We start from the raw sequence: 18,179 nt of genomic DNA, 5'->3' as shown, positions 1-18,179 counted from the left end.
GTCCTGACCATAGGAGCTTACAATCTATAAGAGGAGATACAAGAGGTGGGGGAGGAGTAAGAGTCCTGACCATAGGAGCTTACAATCTATAAGAGGAGATACAAAAGGTGGGGAGGAGTAAGAGTCCTGACCATAGGAGCTTACAATCTATAAGAGGAGATAGAAGAGGTGGGGGAGGATTAAGAGTCCTGACCATAGGAGCTTACAATCTATAAGAGGAGATACAAGAGGTGGGGGAGAAGTAATAGTCCTGACCATAGGAGCTTACAATCTATAAGAGGAGATACAAAAGGTGGGGAGGAGTAAGAGTCCTGACCATAGGAGCTTACAATCTATAAGAGGAGATAGAAGAGGTGGGGGAGGATTAAGAGTCCTGACCATAGGAGCTTACAATCAATAAGAGGTGATACAAGAGGTGGGGACGAGTAAGAGTCCTGACCATAGGAGCTTACAATCAATAAGAGGAGATACAAGAGGTGGGGAGGAGTAAGAGTCCTGACCATAGGAGCTTACAATCTATAAGAGGAGATACAAAAGGTGGGGAGGAGTAAGAGTCCTGACCATAGGAGCTTACAATCTATAAGAGAAGATACAAGAGGTGGGGGAGGAGTAAGAGTCCTGACCATAGGAGCTTACAATCTATAAGAGGAGATACAAGAGGTGGGGAGGAGTAAGAGTCCTGACCATAGGAGCTTACAATCTATAAGAGGAGATACAAGAGGTGGGGGAGGAGTAAGAGTCCTGACCATAGGAGCTTACAATCTATAAGAGGAGATACAAGAGGTTGGGGAGGGGTAAGAGTCCTGACCATAGGAGCTTACAATCTATAAGAGGAGATACAAGAGGTGGGGGAGGAGTAAGTGTCCTGACCATAGGAGCTTACAATCTATAAGAGGAGATACAAAAGGTGGGGAGGAGTAAGAGTCCTGACCATAGGAGCTTACAATCAATAAGAGGAGATACAAGAGGTGGGGAGGAGTAAGAGTCCTGACCATAGGAGCTTACAATCAATAAGAGGAGATACAAGAGGTGGGGGAGGAGTAAGAGTCCTGACCATAGGAGCTTACAATCTATAAGAGGAGATACAAGAGGTTGGGGAGGGGTAAGAGTCCTGACCATAGGAGCTTACAATCTATAAGAGGAGATACAAGAGGTGGGGGAGGAGTAAGTGTCCTGACCATAGGAGCTTACAATCTATAAGAGGAGATACAAAAGGTGGGGAGGAGTAAGAGTCCTGACCATAGGAGCTTACAATCAATAAGAGGAGATACAAGAGGTGGGGAGGAGTAAGAGTCCTGACCATAGGAGCTTACAATCAATAAGAGGAGATACAAGAGGTGGGGAGGAGTAAGAGTCCTGACCATAGGAGCTTACAATCTATAAGAGGAGATACAAAAGGTGGGGGAGGAGTAAGTGTCCTGACCATAGGAGCTTACAATCTATAAGAGGAGATACAAGAGGTGGAGGAGAAGTAATAGTCCTGACCATAGGAGCTTACAATCTATAAGAGGAGATACAAAAGGTGGGGAGGAGTAAGAGTCCTGACCATAGGAGCTTACAATCTATAAGAGGAGATAGAAGAGGTGGGGGAGGAGTAAGAGTCCTGACCATAGGAGCTTACAATCAATAAGAGGTGATACAAGAGGTGGGGACGAGTAAGAGTCCTGACCATAGGAGCTTACAATCAATAAGAGGAGATACAAGAGGTGGGGAGGAGTAAGAGTCCTGACCATAGGAGCTTACAATCTATAAGAGGAGATACAAAAGGTGGGGAGGAGTAAGAGTCCTGACCATAGGAGCTTACAATCTATAAGAGGAGATACAAGAGGTGGGGGAGGAGTAAGAGTCCTGACCATAGGAGCTTACAATCTATAAGAGGAGATACAAGAGGTGGGGGAGGAGTAAGTGTCCTGACCATAGGAGCTTACAATCTATAAGAGGAGATACAAGAGGTGGGGAGGAGTAAGAGTCCTGACCATAGGAGCTTACAATCTATAAGAGGAGATACAAGAGGTGGGGGAGGAGTAAGAGTCCTGACCATAGGAGCTTACAATCTATAAGAGGAGATACAAGAGGTTGGGGAGGGGTAAGAGTCCTGACCATAGGAGCTTACAATCTATAAGAGGAGATACAAGAGGTGGGGGAGGAGTAAGTGTCCTGACCATAGGAGCTTACAATCTATAAGAGGAGATACAAAAGGTGGGGAGGAGTAAGAGTCCTGACCATAGGAGCTTACAATCAATAAGAGGAGATACAAGAGGTGGGGAGGAGTAAGAGTCCTGACCATAGGAGCTTACAATCAATAAGAGGAGATACAAGAGGTGGGGGAGGAGTAAGAGTCCTGACCATAGGAGCTTACAATCTATAAGAGGAGATACAAGAGGTTGGGGAGGGGTAAAAGTCCTGACCATAGGAGCTTACAATCTATAAGAGGAGATACAAGAGGTGGGGGAGGAGTAAGTGTCCTGACCATAGGAGCTTACAATCTATAAGAGGAGATACAAAAGGTGGGGAGGAGTAAGAGTCCTGACCATAGGAGCTTACAATCAATAAGAGGAGATACAAGAGGTGGGGAGGAGTAAGAGTCCTGACCATAGGAGCTTACAATCAATAAGAGGAGATACAAGAGGTGGGGAGGAGTAAGAGTCCTGACCATAGGAGCTTACAATCTATAAGAGGAGATACAAGAGGTGGGGAGGAGTAAGAGTCCTGACCATAGGAGCTTACAATCTATAAGAGGAGATACAAGAGGTGGGGGAGGAGTAAGAGACCTGACCATAGGAGCTTACAATCTATAAGAGGAGATACAAGAGGTGGGGGAGGAGTAAGAGTCCTGACCATAGGAGCTTACAATCTATAAGAGGAGATACAAGAGGTGGGGAGGAGTAAGAGTCCTGACCATAGGAGCTTACAATCTATAAGAGGAGATACAAGGAGGTGGGGGAGGGGTAAGAGTCCTGACCATAGGAGCTTACAATATATTTAGAGGAGATACAAGAGGTGGGGGAGGGGTAAGAGTCCTGACCATAGGAGCTTACAATCTATAAGTAATACATGGAGATACAAGAGGTGGGGGAGGGGTAAGTGTCCTGACCATAGGAGCTTACAATCTATAAGAGCAGATACAAGAGGTGGGGGAGGAGTAAGAGTCCTGACCATAGGAGCTTACAATCAATAAGAGGAGATACAAGAGGTGGGGAGGAGTAAGAGTCCTGACCATAGGAGCTTACAATCTATAAGAGGAGATACAAGAGGTGGGGGAGGAGTAAGTGTCCTGACCATAGAAGCTTACAATCTATAAGAGTAGATACAAGAGGTGGGGAGGAGTAAGAGTCCTGACCATAGGAGCTTACAATCTATAAGAGGAGATACAAGAGGTGGGGGAGGAGTAAGAGTCCTGACCATAGGAGCATACAATCTATAAGAGGAGATACAAGAGCTGGGGGAGGAGTAAGAGTCCTGACCATAGGAGCTTACAATCTATAAGAGGAGATACAAGAGGTGGAGGAGTAAGAGTCCTGACCATAGAAGCTTACAGTCTATAAGAGGAGATACAAGAGGTGGGGGAGGAGTAAGGGTCCTGACCATAGGAGCTTACAATCTATAAGAGGAGATACAAGAGGTGGGGGGAGGAGTAAGAGACCTGACCATAGAAGCTTACAGTCTATAAGAGGAGATACAAGAGGTGGGGAGGAGTAAGAGTCCTGACCATAGGAGCTTACAATCTATAAGAGGAGATACAAGAGGTTGGGGAGGGGTAAGAGTCCTGACCATAGGAGCTTACAATCAATAAGAGGAGATACAAGAGGTGGGGGAGGAGTAAGAGTCCTGACCATAGGAGCTTACAATCTATAAGAGGAGATACAAGAGGTTGGGGAGGGGTAAGAGTCCTGACCATAGGAGCTTACAATCTATAAGAGGAGATACAAGAGGTGGGGGAGGAGTAAGTGTCCTGACCATAGGAGCTTACAATCTATAAGAGGAGATACAAGGAGGTGGGGGAGGGGTAAGAGTCCTGACCATAGGAGCTTACAATATATTTAGAGGAGATACAAGAGGTGGGGGAGGGGTAAGAGTCCTGACCATAGGAGCTTACAATCTATAAGTAATACATGGAGATACAAGAGGTGGGGGAGGGGTAAGTGTCCTGACCATAGGAGCTTACAATCTATAAGAGCAGATACAAGAGGTGGGGGAGGAGTAAGAGTCCTGACCATAGGAGCTTACAATCTATAAGAGGAGATACAAGAGGTGGAGGAGTAAGAGTCCTGACCATAGAAGCTTACAGTCTATAAGAGGAGATACAAGAGGTGGGGGAGGAGTAAGGGTCCTGACCATAGGAGCTTACAATCTATAAGAGGAGATACAAGAGGTGGGGGGAGGAGTAAGAGACCTGACCATAGAAGCTTACAGTCTATAAGAGGAGATACAAGAGGTGGGGAGGAGTAAGAGTCCTGATCATAGGAGCTTACAATCTATAAGAAATAAGAGGAGATACAAGAGGGGGGGAGGGGTAAGTGTCCTGACCATAGGAACTTACAATCTATAAGAGGAGATACAAGAGGTGGGGGAGGAGTAAGAGTCCTGACCATAGGAGCTTACAATCAATAAGAGGAGATACAAGAGGTGGGGAGGAGTAAGAGTCCTGACCATAGGAGCTTACAATCTATAAGAGGAGATACAAGAGGTGGGGGAGGAGTAAGTGTCCTGACCATAGGAGCTTACAATCTATAAGAGGCGATACAAGAGGTGGGGAGGAGTAAGAGTCCTGACCATAGGAGCTTACAATCTATAAGAGGAGATACAAGAGGTGGGGGAGGAGTAAGAGTCCTGACCATAGGAGCTTACAATCTATAAGAGGAGATACAAGAGGTGGGGGAGGAGTAAGAGTCCTGACCATAGGAGCTTACAATCTATAAGAGGAGATACAAGAGGTGGGGGAGGGGTAAGAGTCCTGACCATAGGAACTTACAATCTATAAGAGCAGATACAAGAGGTGGGGGAGGGGTAAGAGTCCTGACCATAGGAGCTTACAATCTATAAGAGGAGATACAAGAGGTGGGGGAGGAGTAAGAGTCCTGACCATAGGAGCTTACAATCTATAAGAAATAAGAGGAGATACAAGAGGTGCGGGAGGGGTAAGAGTCCTGAGCATAGGAACTTGCAATCTATAAGAGCAGATACAAGAGGTGGGGGAGGGGTAAGAGTCCTGACCATAGGAGCTTACAATCTATAAGAGGAGATACAAGAGGTGGGGGAGGAGTAAGAGTCCTGACCATAGGAGCTTACAATCTATAAGAAATAAGAGGAGATACAAGAGGTGGGGGAGGGATAAGAGTCCTTACCATAGGAACTTACAATCTATAAGAGCAGATACAAGAGGTGGGGGAGGGGTACGTGTCCTGATCATAGGAGCTTACAATCTATAAGTAATTAGTAGAGATATAAGAGGTGGAGGAGGGGTAAGAGTCTTGACCATAGGAGCTTACAATCTATAAGAGCAGATACAAGAGGTGGGGGAGGAGTAAGAGTCCTGACCATAGGAGCTTACAATCTATAAGTAATTAGTGGAGATATAAGAGGTGGAGGAGGGGAAAGAGTCTTGACCATAGGAGCTTACAATCTTAAAATCTATAACGAGGCGATATAAGAGGTGGGGGAGGGGTAAGTTTTGAGGTCTTGTTAGGCCTTATTTACACAAACGTGTTTGATGTCCGTGATACACACTTGAAAATCACGCGCCTCGCACGGACCTAAGTAAGGCAATGGGGACATTCAGACATTTCGTGATTTTCACGCAGCGTGTGTCCGCTGCGTGAAATTCACGACATGTCCTATACTTGGCCGTTTTTTGCGCATCACTCACCCATTGAAGTCCATGGGTGCGTGAAAATCACGCCACAGCACACGGACGCACATCCGTGGGATTTGTGCTACAGTAGATCAAGAAATAAAGGAAAAAATAAAACCAACTCCTTCATTTCTTTTTCTAAACCTCAAAACCGCGTGTCATAAGCATGGCATATGCGCGAAAATCACGCAGCCACGAAGCAAACACTGATGACACGGAACTGCGTCTTCTTACACTTCTGATTATTTTATAACTTCACCAATAACTAGAAATCTTCGGTATCAGGGCGGTTGGATTGATAGATTTCTGTTACACGTGTTTCTGAGGACTGTTATAAGGGACTTCTAATGTTTTCTGCCGTTCCCCACATTATGACCCAGGGACCTACCTGAGATATCTGCTCCATGGATATCTGCAGACTGTTCTCAGCGGTAGACGAGGGGCCAGCTCCTGGTACAGGATATAATAAGCAGAGCTCAGATGGTGGAAATGTATAAGACTCTAAAGTCCACTGGACTATGTTTTAGGTCGGGATATTACATGTAGGAGATCTGTAAACCCCCACCCTCTGCGTTTAGCAGTTGACGGAGCTTTTATTGAACATTGCATGATAATAACTCGCACCGTTGGTATCAGGTTAGGGGATAAATATATTATGGAATTTCTGAATATTGGAAAACGTCATACAGCAACTGACCAGCCAGAAACCGAGGACACCATAGACCCAACCAAACCATGGAGGGCACCAGGGGCATAGCTATAGGGTGTGGAGTGAAGCCCTGGTGTGGAGTGAAGCCCTGGTGTGGAGTGAAGCCCTGGTGTGGCGTGAAGCCCTGGTGTGGAGTGAAGCCCTGGTGTGGAGTGAAGCCCTGGTGTGGAGTGAAGCCCTGGTGTGGAGTGAAGCCCTGGTGTGGAGTGAAGCCCTGGTGCCACATAAGAAGACACCAGTGGTATCGATAGTACATGATGGGTGGCATGGCGGGTAAGAGGCCCCATTACAGGTTTTTTATTGGGGCCCAGAAGCTTTAATTGACCCCTCTGGAGGCCACTACAACCCTGGGCATCACTTAGAGGTGGCTCAGTACTCTTCTGTAGCAGAACAAATTAATGTGACCACCGGCAGGCATGGAGAACTGTACACCCAGCCAAACCAAGGAGGACACACAGGGCGTGACTAGTGGTTCGGTAATTCGTTTGTAGCTCAACAAATTGAAACCATGGGCTTCACCTGTACAAGCCATGGGGACAAAAGACACATTACAAAACTGCGGCCATTCCCCACGCGTTTCTCTGCGATGCGTCCTACTATAGCAGCCGACGTGTGTTTGGGCACCCTGACATAGACGAGCTTCTTGGTCGCTTCCTACTGTAATAACCAAGGGTACAACTAGTAACGCTATGGCCCCAGAGCATAATGAGGACTAGAGCCCACGCCACCACAAACACCGTCAGCGGTGTCAGTTAAAGACCTGAAAGGCTCTCCTGTGTCTTCTCCTCCTTTCCTCGGTCTACTAGTGATCTATCATCCACGAGGATCTGAGTAGAGGCGGCCTCCATGGCTGCTGGGCCATATAGTAGTTCCTGCTAGTTACAACCCTGCTCCTCAAGGAGCTAACAAGTCATCTACAACTGCGGTCCCTAACTTTTTTTGCACCAAGGACCACTTTCATGCAAGACCATTTTTCCACAGATTGGCTCATCCACACGCTGCGTAAATAGTGAGCGGGAAAAAAGCTCAGTAATTGACCCGAGGTGCAGAGTTTTATTCCGCAGCATGTCAATTGTATTTACTTAAGCGCTGATTATTTGTTGCGGGTTTTCCCCATTGAATTCAATGGGGAGGTAAAACCCACGACAAATCCGCAAAAAATGCAACTCAGAAAAAAATTAAAATCCTACATTTACCCAGAAGTCTGTGAATCTTCCTCCAGGCCGGCCTCCTGGGATGACGTTTCATCCCATGTGACCACTGCAGCCAATCACAGGCCAATCACAGGCTAGCGGGCTCCTGGGATAAAACGTCATGACAGGAGGTCGGCCTGCTATCAGGGGGGGGGGGTAAATGCTGCAATTTTCCGCAGTGAACATTCCGGGAGAAAAACTGCACCACAGTTTGGTGCGGTTTTTCGACCGGAATTCCCTGCGGCCACCAGGGTGGATACCGGATACCACGGCCCGGTATCTTGTGATCCACGGCCCAGTATCGGTCGGCGGCCCGGTGGTTGGGGATCACTGATCTACAACATCTTATTGATGAAAGGTGCACATTAGGAGAGAGTGTAAAACTGTATAGACTTTTTACATCCACAATATGATGTTTTTTATATTTTTTATATTCGCATCTATATATTGTGACAGACCATGTGGACAGGTAGTGGATGGGGGTCTATATTTCCCCAAGATTTCTGTCTTCTACTATCTGAAAACAACCAGGGAATAAATTCAGCAGAGAATGTGGTTCTCCCTCTGCAATAGGTTTTGTCTAAAACCTGGAAAAGGGCCTGGTTGTTGGAGTGGGGAGAGACGGGAGGGTCCTCACTCCATCTACACAGTCCTGGTCTTGGGCTGTCTAGCTATTAATCAGGGGTCAGGTGTGATAGCCCTTTAAAAAGGCTGCAGTTCAGTCACACTCTCTCTCAGCCTGGGGGGAGGAGCTTGTGAGAGCAAAACCGACTGCGTTCATAACAGGTTATCTGGTCTGCATGGTTTATGGTGCCTGGCATTAGGCCTGCACTGTGTTAGTTAGGATACCTACTGTATAGTTAGTGCCGGACAGGCATAGCGTTTTCTTTTATTTGTTTTATTTTTATTTCATGTACAACCTGTAAATAAAACTGGCTGAGGCCGGTAGAACCACATCTCTGCTGTGCGGACTGAAATTTACTGGCGTGTTTGATACCGAGTGCCCGTCTACCCCAGGAGACGACTGTCCCGCTACCTAATTCCCTTACAATACACATAATAGAACTGACAAGGATTTAGCCCAACATAAAAGTATCATAGAAATAAGAAAATAATATTACTGTTACCAGAGGAGCCTTTGGTGAGGACTGGAGAGGGTGACGGAGTAGCATCCAGTGTTATACCGGTACCAACCGCTGGACGAGTGTCTGTTGTTGATGTCATTGATGAGACAGTTATTGGGGATGATGGAGTTGTAGTTGATGTTGATGTCATTGAGGAGACAGTTGTTGGGGATGATGGAGTTGTAGTTGATGTTGATGTCATTGATGAGACAGTTGTGGATGGTGAAGTTGTTGATGTCATTGATGAGACAGTTGTTGGGGATGATGGAGTTGTAGTTGTTGTTGATGTCATTGATGATGCAGTTGTGGATGGTGAAGTTGTTGATGTCATTGATGAGACAGTTGTTGAGGATGATGGAGTTGTAGTTGATGTTGATGTCATTGATGAGACAGTTGTGGATGGTGAAGTTGTTGATGTCATTGATGAGACAGTTGTTGAGGATGATGGAGTTGTAGTTGATGTTGATGTCATTGATGAGACAGTTGTGGATGGTGAAGTCGTTGTTGATGTTATTGAGGAGGCATTTGTTGGGGATGATGGAGTTGATGTTGATATAATTGATGAGACAGTTGTGGATGGTGAAGTTGTAGTTAATGTCATTGATGAGACATTTGCTGGGGATGATGATATCATGTTGTTTGTAGAGGTCGTAGTAGAGTTCGATGCTGTAGGGACCATTGAAGCTGTGGAGAAACACATCTCATTGCACTTCTTATATCTACATACATCGTACAGGGGCGTAGCTAGAGGGGGGCAGGCAGGGCATGTGCCCCAGGCGCAACTAAGAGGGAGGGTGGGGGGCGCCAGGGCCGCACCGTCCATGACGGCGGCTTGCTGCCTATCTCAGGGGGAGGCCGCGCCACTGAAACCAGCCGCCGCCACTCCCTTCTGCACTTTAATTGTACCTGCGTCTTTCAACAAAGCAAGCGGCGCAATTACTTCTTTGCGCCGCTTACGTCGTTGAAAGGCGCTGATTGACAGGGCACGTTATTCTGCCCTGCCAATCAGCGCCTTTCAACAAAGCTTTCATCGTTCAACCCCAGCAGACCTGCTCAGAAGAGAGCAGGTCTGCATTGCCACTGGACGGCGCGGGAGTGGGATTAAAAAAAAATTCTCCTAATAAAAATGTGAGTGCCATTATCTACAGGGTTGGGCTATATGTGGAGCACTATTGGGGAAGCTACATGTGAGGCAGTATATACAGGGGTGGACAATATGTGGAGCACTATTTATAGGGGGAGATATATGTAGGGCACTATCTACAAGGGTGGGCTATATGTTGGACACTATATACAGGGGTGGGCTATATCTACAGGGGCGCTATATACAGGGATGGGCTATATGTGTAGCACTATAGGGGAGCTATATGTGAGGCACTATATACAGGGGTGGACTTTATGTGGAGCACTTTTCGGGGAGCCATATGTGAGGTAGTATATACAGGGGTGGGCTATATGTGGAGCACTATTTATAGGGGGAGATATATGTAGGGCACTATCTACAGAGGTGGGCTATATGTTGGACACTATATACAGGGGTGAGCTATATCTACAGGGGGGCTTTATAGAGTGGGCTATATGTGGAGCACTCTAGGGGGAGCTATATGTGAGGCAATATACAGGGGTGGCTATATGTGGAGCACTATAGGGAGAGCTATACTGTATGTGAGGCACTGTACAGGGGTGGGCTATACGTGGAACACTATATATAGGGGGAGCTATATGTGAGGCACCATCTACAGGGGTGGGCTATATGTTGGACACTATACAGTGGTGGGCTATATGTGGAGCACTATCTACAGGGGTGGGCTGTATGTGTGACACTATCTACAGGGGCTCTATGAGGTCACTATCTACAGGGGGATCTATGTATGGCACTCTCTACAAGGGGCACGGTGTGTGTGTTTGTGTGTGTGTGTGTTTGCACAGTGAATGGCGCTATTATATTTAGGGGCACATTGTCTGGCACCATGAGAACTTGATCTTCGTTTATAGGTGCCGAGATGTTTGAAAAGTGAGAAGTTGAAGACATCTGAGTGGCAAACTACAGAAATGGGCTGTGGCCGGGAGAAGTCGTCATAGAGGTCTGGACTAGATGGAGAAGAAAAGAGAAAAAGAACAACTAGAATCTGACATCACCTGTGAGTCACTTAATGTAAATGTTTATTCTGCCTCTAATCAGTAATGTAGTCACTTTATGATCTGCTGCGAGATGATGGGTGGTATGATTTCTTTTGCGAAACAGCAACTCTCAGCATATCCTTACCATTGTTCGGGCCATGCTTGGAGCTGTATACAATTTAGTCCAAACCTATACGGCAGGGGTTGCACTAAATTGAGCTGTACTTGTGCTGGTGTTGTATTTATGTACTGAGCTTGGTTATTGTACTGTGTGTGTATATATATATATATATATATATATATATATATATATATATATATATTTATTGAGCTTGGTTATTGTGCTGTGTGTATGTACTGAGCTGGGTTCTGGTGCTGTATCTATGTACTGATCTTTGTTCTGGTACTGTATAATATATATATATATATATATATATATATATATATATATGTATATATATATTGAGCTTGGTTGTGTTGCAGTATATATGTAATGTCGGGGTAGGGAGACAGACAGGTGAGCCCTAATCTACCCGCCACTCAGTCCCTGCCTACTTGCACGGCTCGTCCTAGGCGACGGCGTACAACTGGGCGACGGTCCCTACGCTCAATATGTGCATGACAGACAAACAGACAAGGGTACACAGAAGCTAAGGGAGATGGGGCAGTTGCCCACGGCAACACCGTGAGCAACAAGAGTAGTGAACGAGCCGAGTCAAACCAGGAGTGTACGAGGTACCAAACGCAGAGCAGGAGCGTAGTCAGTAAAGCCAGGGTCGATATGAAGCAGAGGTCAATAGGAAAAGCAGGAACAGCAGAGCCAGGAAACAAGAGAATCACAGGCAAAGACAAGAAGCAAATGAAGGTATACATAGACCGAGGGCGGGAGCTAGAACCGTCTGGCCAGGCTGTGAAAGGTTCTCCCACTCCTCAGCTTACCAGCCTGAGTGGTAGCAGCTCGAGTCACTCTATCAGACCTAGGAGCAGATGCAGACTGATTAACCACGGGCGTCGACACAGAAGCTGTGTCTGGCAGATCCTTTACAATATATGTATGAGCTTGGTTCTGGTGCTGTATATATATATATTGAGCTTGGTTCTTGTGCTCTATATATATATTGAGCTTGGTTCTGGTACTGTATATATGTCAGAGCTTTGTTCTGGTGCTGTATATATGTACTGAGCTTGGTTCTGGTGTTGTATATATGTACTGTTGCGGCCGCGGTTCATGGACCGCAACCTCCCCTTACCTGCCTCCCACAGGTCATCCTCTTCCTGCCGATGTCACCCTCCTCTGAGACGCTAGCACATGCGTCCGCACTGTCCCGTAGTGTTCACTAGGGGGCGCGCGCTGGTTTCCGGTCTTAAAGGGCCAGAGCGCACATATGTAATTAATTAATTATGCTCAAGATCACCTTCAACTATAAAATGGGTCCTGCCCTTTTGATCATTGCCTGAGCGTTGTTTGTAATTCCCATGTTAGTCTTGCAAACGGTCCCTTAGTGTTACCCTGTTCCCAGTGTTCCCATGCCCTGCTACCTATATCCTGTGTCTAGTGCTGTGTTATTGCTCCTGAGCCTGTTTAGTGATTGGAGTCGTGTCCTACTGCTCCTGCTGTCGTCCGCCACATCTGGCGCAACCTGCTTCACCTGCTATCATGTGCCACGTTTGGCGCAACCTGCTGCACCTGCTGTCATCCGCCATGTCTGGCGCAACTTGTTGCACCTGCTGTCACCCGACACTTCTGACGCAACCTGCCACATCCACCTACATCCGTGCTAAAACCCCTGCCAATTGTCTGGACTATCTCAGATACTTTTGTGCTACGTACTTCTTGTATGGACTTGTGCATTGACTGACTTGGCAAGCTGCCTCTCCGATACAGGGCGGAGCGGCCTACTGGGTCCACATAACTCTAGATCGTGACAGTACACTTAGGCCATGGAACCTGCTGGCCAGCCGAAGACCGCAGTGCAAAGGATACAGATGGAGATGCATGACCTACGGACACATCAGGATCAAATCCTTGAGGCTGTAAATTCCATCATGGTCCATCTGGATCAACTCACTGTTGCACCTCCAGTTCCTCCTCCAGAGACTGCTGCCACTCCACTGCCCGTTGCTCCTCCTGTTTGTTTCGGATCCACAGTTCCTCTTCCTCCTCGCTATGACGGTGACCCCAGAGCCTGTAGAGCGTTCATCAACCAATGCACTGTTCATTTTAGGCTACGAGCTCATTTCTTCCCCCCTGAGTAGGCCAAAGTAGCGTTTATTATCTCCCTCCTCTCTGACAAGGCCCTTGCATGGGCGAATCCCATCTTGGAACAACAGGGACCTGAATCCTCAGACCTAGCCTTGTTCCTGCAGTCTTTCCTTGCCATGTCCGAGGAATCGGGCCGAACATATTCTGCCGTGGCCACTCTGCTGACGCTCAAACAAGGAGGCTCCACAGTAGGAGAATATGCTATCTCCTTTTGTACCCTGGCAGCAAAGTTGGCATGCAACAATGAGGCGTTGGTGGCAACCTTTTGACAGGGACTGTCCTCACACATCAAGGACGAGCTTGCAGCCCGCGACTTCTCTTCTACCTTGGATTCCCTCATCCCGTTGGCCATCTGGGTTGACATGAGGATCCAGGAGCGCATTCAGGAGTTTTGACAGGAGAGCCGGTTTCACAGACTAGCACCCTCAGTCCAGAGACCACTATTGCCTTCCCCTAGTGCGCTACCTGAAGAACCTATACAGATAGGCAGAGTCAAGCTGTCCGCGCAGACGCTCATCTGGTTTATGTCTGTATTGTGGCCTTAAGGGTCATTTTGTGTGCCAATGTCCACAGAAGCCAGGAAACTCCAGCAACTAGGGTTGGTTGGAGAGGCAACTCTAGGGGGGACGTCTCCAAATGTCAAAACCTCTTCCAAATTATCGATTCCTGTGGCCATCATCTACAGAGAGACATCACATTCCTCCTCTGCCTATCTTGATTCTGGAGCAGCTGCAAATTTCATCCAGAAGGATCCAGTGGATCGCTTACATCTACCCACAGTTCTTCTGGAGATACCCCGGGCTGTTGCTTCTGTGAATAGTCTACCATTGCCCGATACAATTGTGTTCATCACAGAACCATTGACACTACAAGTCAGGGTTCTTCACTCAGAACAGATCGCCTTCCTTGTATTGCCTGAGGGTATGTTCACACGGCCAAATTTCAGACGTATACGAGGCGTATTATGCCTCGTTTTACGTCTGAAAATATGGCTACAATACGTCGGCAAACATCTGCCCATTCATTTGAATGGGTTTGCCGACGTACTGTGCAGACGACCTGTTATTTACGCGTCGTCGTTTGACAGCTGTCAAACGACGACTCGTAAAAATACAGCCTCGTCAAAAGAAGTGCAGGACACTTCTTTCAGACGTTTTTGGAGCTGTTTTCTCATAGACTCCAATGAAAACAGCTCCAAAAACGAGTTGGTAAAAAAATGAGTTGGTAAAAATGCGAGTTGGTAAAAAACGTCTGAAAAGCAGGGTCTGTTTTCCCTTGAAAACAGCTCTGGATTTTCAGACGTTTTGGTTGACTACGTGTGAACATACCCTAAAGCTTTTAACCCTATACTGGCTTCGTTTACATGCTCCGGTTCTCGACTGGAGTTCCGGAGAATTCCTCCAATGGAGCCCCAAATGCCTTAACCGCTGCCTGCTACAAGTTTATCTAGTTTTGCCTCCACTGCCTCAGTCACTCTCCGATCTACCCGCACACTATGCCAGTTTTGCGGACGTATTCAGCAAAAAGGAGGCAGAGACTCTTCCTCCCCATCGCAGCTACGATTGCCTAATCTAGTTACTTCCTGATGCCTCACCACCCCATGGGCGAGTCTATCCCCTCTCCCTGCCAGAGAACCTAGCCATGTCTGCCTACGTTAAGGAGAATCTGGAGAGAGGGTTAATCCGGAATTCTTCCTCCCCGGCCAGAGCCGGATTCTTCTTTGTGAAAAAGAAGGGTGGATCTCTTCATCCATGTAATCGATTACTGTGGTTTGAACCAAATCATGGTCAAGAATAAATATCTCTTGCCGCTCATTTCAGAACGTTTCAATAGAATTCGTGGGGCCAAGGTGTTCACGAAACTGGATCTACACAGGGCCTATAACTTGATCCGTATCCGCAAAGGTGACGAGTGAAAAACCGCATTCAACACCCGAGACGGTCACTACGAATATCTCGTAATGCCCTTTGGACTGTGTAACACTCCAGCTGTGTTCCAGGAGTTAGTAAATGACATCTTTTGGGATCTGCTGTATGTCTGTGTGGTGGTCTATTTGCACGACATCCTGATCTACTCACCTTATTTGACGACACATCGGAGGCATGTTCGCCAAGTTCTGTCTCGGTTAAGGGGGAATCTCCTCTATGTAAACTCTAGAAGTGTGTGTTCGAGAGGAACACTCTGCCCTTCCTGGGTTACATCGTGTCCGCCCGTGGACTCAAGATGGATCCAGAGAAGGTGAAATCCATCTGAGTGGCCACGTCCATAGTGGCTTCGGTCCATACAATGATTTCTAGGATTCGCAAATTTCTATCAGCAATTTATCCCGAACTTCTCGTCTCTGCCTGCCCCAATCTCCACCCTCACCAAGAAGGGGGTAAACGCCAAGGTTTGGCCTCTGGAGGCAGAGTCAGCATTTATAAACCTCAAGAGTGCTTTCACCTCAGCCTACGTTCTTCATCACCCTGATGCATCTCGGCTGTTCTCTCTGGAGGTGGACGCATCCTCTGTTGGTGCTGGAGCACTACTATGTCAAAAGAACTCTAAGGGCAAGATGGTGGGCTGTGGCTTCTTTTCTAAACTATTCTCTCCGGCTGAACGTAACTATTCCATTGGGGATCGGAAGTTGCTGTCTGTCAAGTTGGCATTAGAGGGGGAAGACACTTGCTGGAAGCTACGGTTCACCCTATTACCATTTATACAGATCACAAGAACCTCACGTACCTACAGTCAGCATAACGACTAAATCCTTGCCAAGTCAGGTGGTCGTTCTTTGCCCGATTTCAATTCTTGCTTAATTTCCGTCCTAAGAATGTGAAGGCTGACGCCCTGTCTCGATCAAAATATTATAAATCCTTCTAGGATTATTGCCGCTAACCTTTTGCCAATTAGAGACATTCCTCCTGAAAATACTTTTGTTCGGCTTGCAGACAGGAAGAGAATTCTCCGCTTGGGACACAGCACCAAACTGGCGGGGCACTCTGGTGTCCGAAAGACTCTGGACTTCATAGCCCGTCAGTACTTGTGTCCCACACTGCCTAGAGATGTTACAGACTACGTCTCTTCATGTACAAACTGTGCCTCGAGCAAGCCTACCCGCTCCAAACCTGCCTGTCTGCTCCTACCCCTGCCTGTCCCTGATGCCCCTTGGCAGCATATCGCTATGGACTTTATTACAGACCTTCCCCCCTCAGCTGGATGTACCATGGTCTAGGTAGTAGTAGATCGTTTCTCTAAAATGGCACATTTCATTCCGTTGACTGGTCTTCAGTCTGCTCCTCGCCTGGCAAACCTGTTTATTCTTCACATTTTCTGTCTACACGGACTTCCTCTGCACATTGTCTCGGATCTGGGTGTACAGTTCATGTCATCCATTACATCTGGCACAATCTGCTGCACCTGCTGTTATCCGCCATGTCTGGCGCAACCTGTTGCACCTGCTGTCATCTGCTGCGTCTGGTGCAACCTGCCACATCCACTTCCATGCGTGCTAAAGCCCCTGCCAATTGTCTGGACTATCTCAGGTACTTTCATGCTACGTACTTCTTGTATAGACTTGTGCAGTGAGTTGGCCGGCTGCCTCTCCGCTACGGCGGAGCGGCCTAGTGGGTCCTCATGCCCCTAGATCGTGACATGTACTGAGCTTGGTTCTGGTGCTGTAGATATGTACTGAGCTTGGTTCTGATGCTGTATATATGTACTGAGCTTTGTTCTGGTGCTGTATATTTGTACTGACAAAAATGAAAAAGATCCTGGGTAGTTGGTGGGCGCAATACACAATACTAGCTAGTTGCCGTTAGGCAAGAAAAGCCCTGTTTTCCAACTACCATAAAGATGAATGATAAATAAATAAAGTAAATTCTTTAATGTGCTATATATAGCAATGTAACAGACCACATGAAAATTAAAATTGTCACTGCTAGATTGCCGGGTAAACGTATGCAAGACAGCTGCCCATGCACTAGTGTAACACACCTATGAGCCAACGTAACACGACCGCTATCGTAGCCGTCAGTGATTGAGGTGTGTGCTTAAGTTTAGCCAGCAAAGCAGGAATTAAAATTTGAGAAGCCCCCCCGACATGTTTCGTTACTGCTGTAACGTCCTCAGGGGAAATGGGGCTAATGGCGGCGCGCCGGGAATTCCTCCCCTCTTGTAAAGTCCGTCTATGACGCAAACCAAAGTACGTCAGTGCCAACTACCAATCACCAGGAGTGAAAGGATACCAGCCTCCACAGCTGATCCGTGGACCAATAGGAGACCATTCGGGGAGCCAATCATACAGGGGGAGGTGCGCAAGCGCACACTTACCAATCGGAAACATAGTCTAAAAAGTCCTATAGTGATTAAATAGCTATACAGCGTCTACGCTGGTCCATTTAGGGACCGCGCATGCGCAGTGGTGCAAAGTCACAACTTAGAAAAAAGTGGAAATAAGAATAGGATTACAGTGATAATGATAATATAAGGCAGGCAATAGCGCCTGTGTATACATAAGAGAATAGGACTTCAATTCACTGGACCGAGAGGTAGCAGAGCCCCGTAGGTAAGTAATATAAGAGAACCTAATAGTATAAGAAAACCTGTATGATTATTCCAAAGCAAAGATATACGTATGTGGTATCCACTATTATTAGGAGAGATGGAAACATGGACCAATAGGAAGCGGCAATGTGCGCAAAGCACATACATATCATTCAAGGACATGGTTCAAAATGTAGTTAGTGGACAAATGCACAGCATATACAAGGATCCAGGTAGAAATGACGCATGCGCAGATGGATGATATCCAGACTTAGAATGGGTCGGCCATATAGATAAAAAAGGTAGCGTTTATAAATTCATAGATTTCTCGGACTTATTTACCCTGGACTAAGGTGTAACCAAAAGTCAAGTGCCCGCAGCAAGACAAGACGCA

General features: G+C 46.9%; 1 protein-coding gene across 3 annotated transcripts in view; it reads right to left on the bottom strand.

Annotated features, from left to right (window-relative positions):
• LOC142684057 (adhesion G-protein coupled receptor F1-like) overlaps window positions 1-18,179 on the bottom strand; it is a 95,654-nt gene that overhangs the window by 59,548 nt on the left and 17,927 nt on the right. For all 3 annotated transcript variants that reach the window (XM_075847447.1, XM_075847446.1, XM_075847448.1), the window contains 2 exons: window positions 8,881-9,561; window positions 6,240-6,301 (listed from right to left, as the gene is read on the bottom strand). In XM_075847447.1, coding sequence (XP_075703562.1) covers window positions 6,240-6,301; window positions 8,881-9,561 — 743 coding nt within the window. The remainder of the gene's footprint in view (window positions 1-6,239; window positions 6,302-8,880; window positions 9,562-18,179) is intronic.

This window comes from Rhinoderma darwinii (assembly GCF_050947455.1).
Source record: "Rhinoderma darwinii isolate aRhiDar2 chromosome 4 unlocalized genomic scaffold, aRhiDar2.hap1 SUPER_4_unloc_12, whole genome shotgun sequence".
Lineage (NCBI taxonomy): Eukaryota > Metazoa > Chordata > Amphibia > Anura > Rhinodermatidae > Rhinoderma > Rhinoderma darwinii.
The sequence above is the reverse complement of the archived record's forward strand: the minus strand, read 5'-3'. Positions and strand labels throughout refer to the sequence as shown.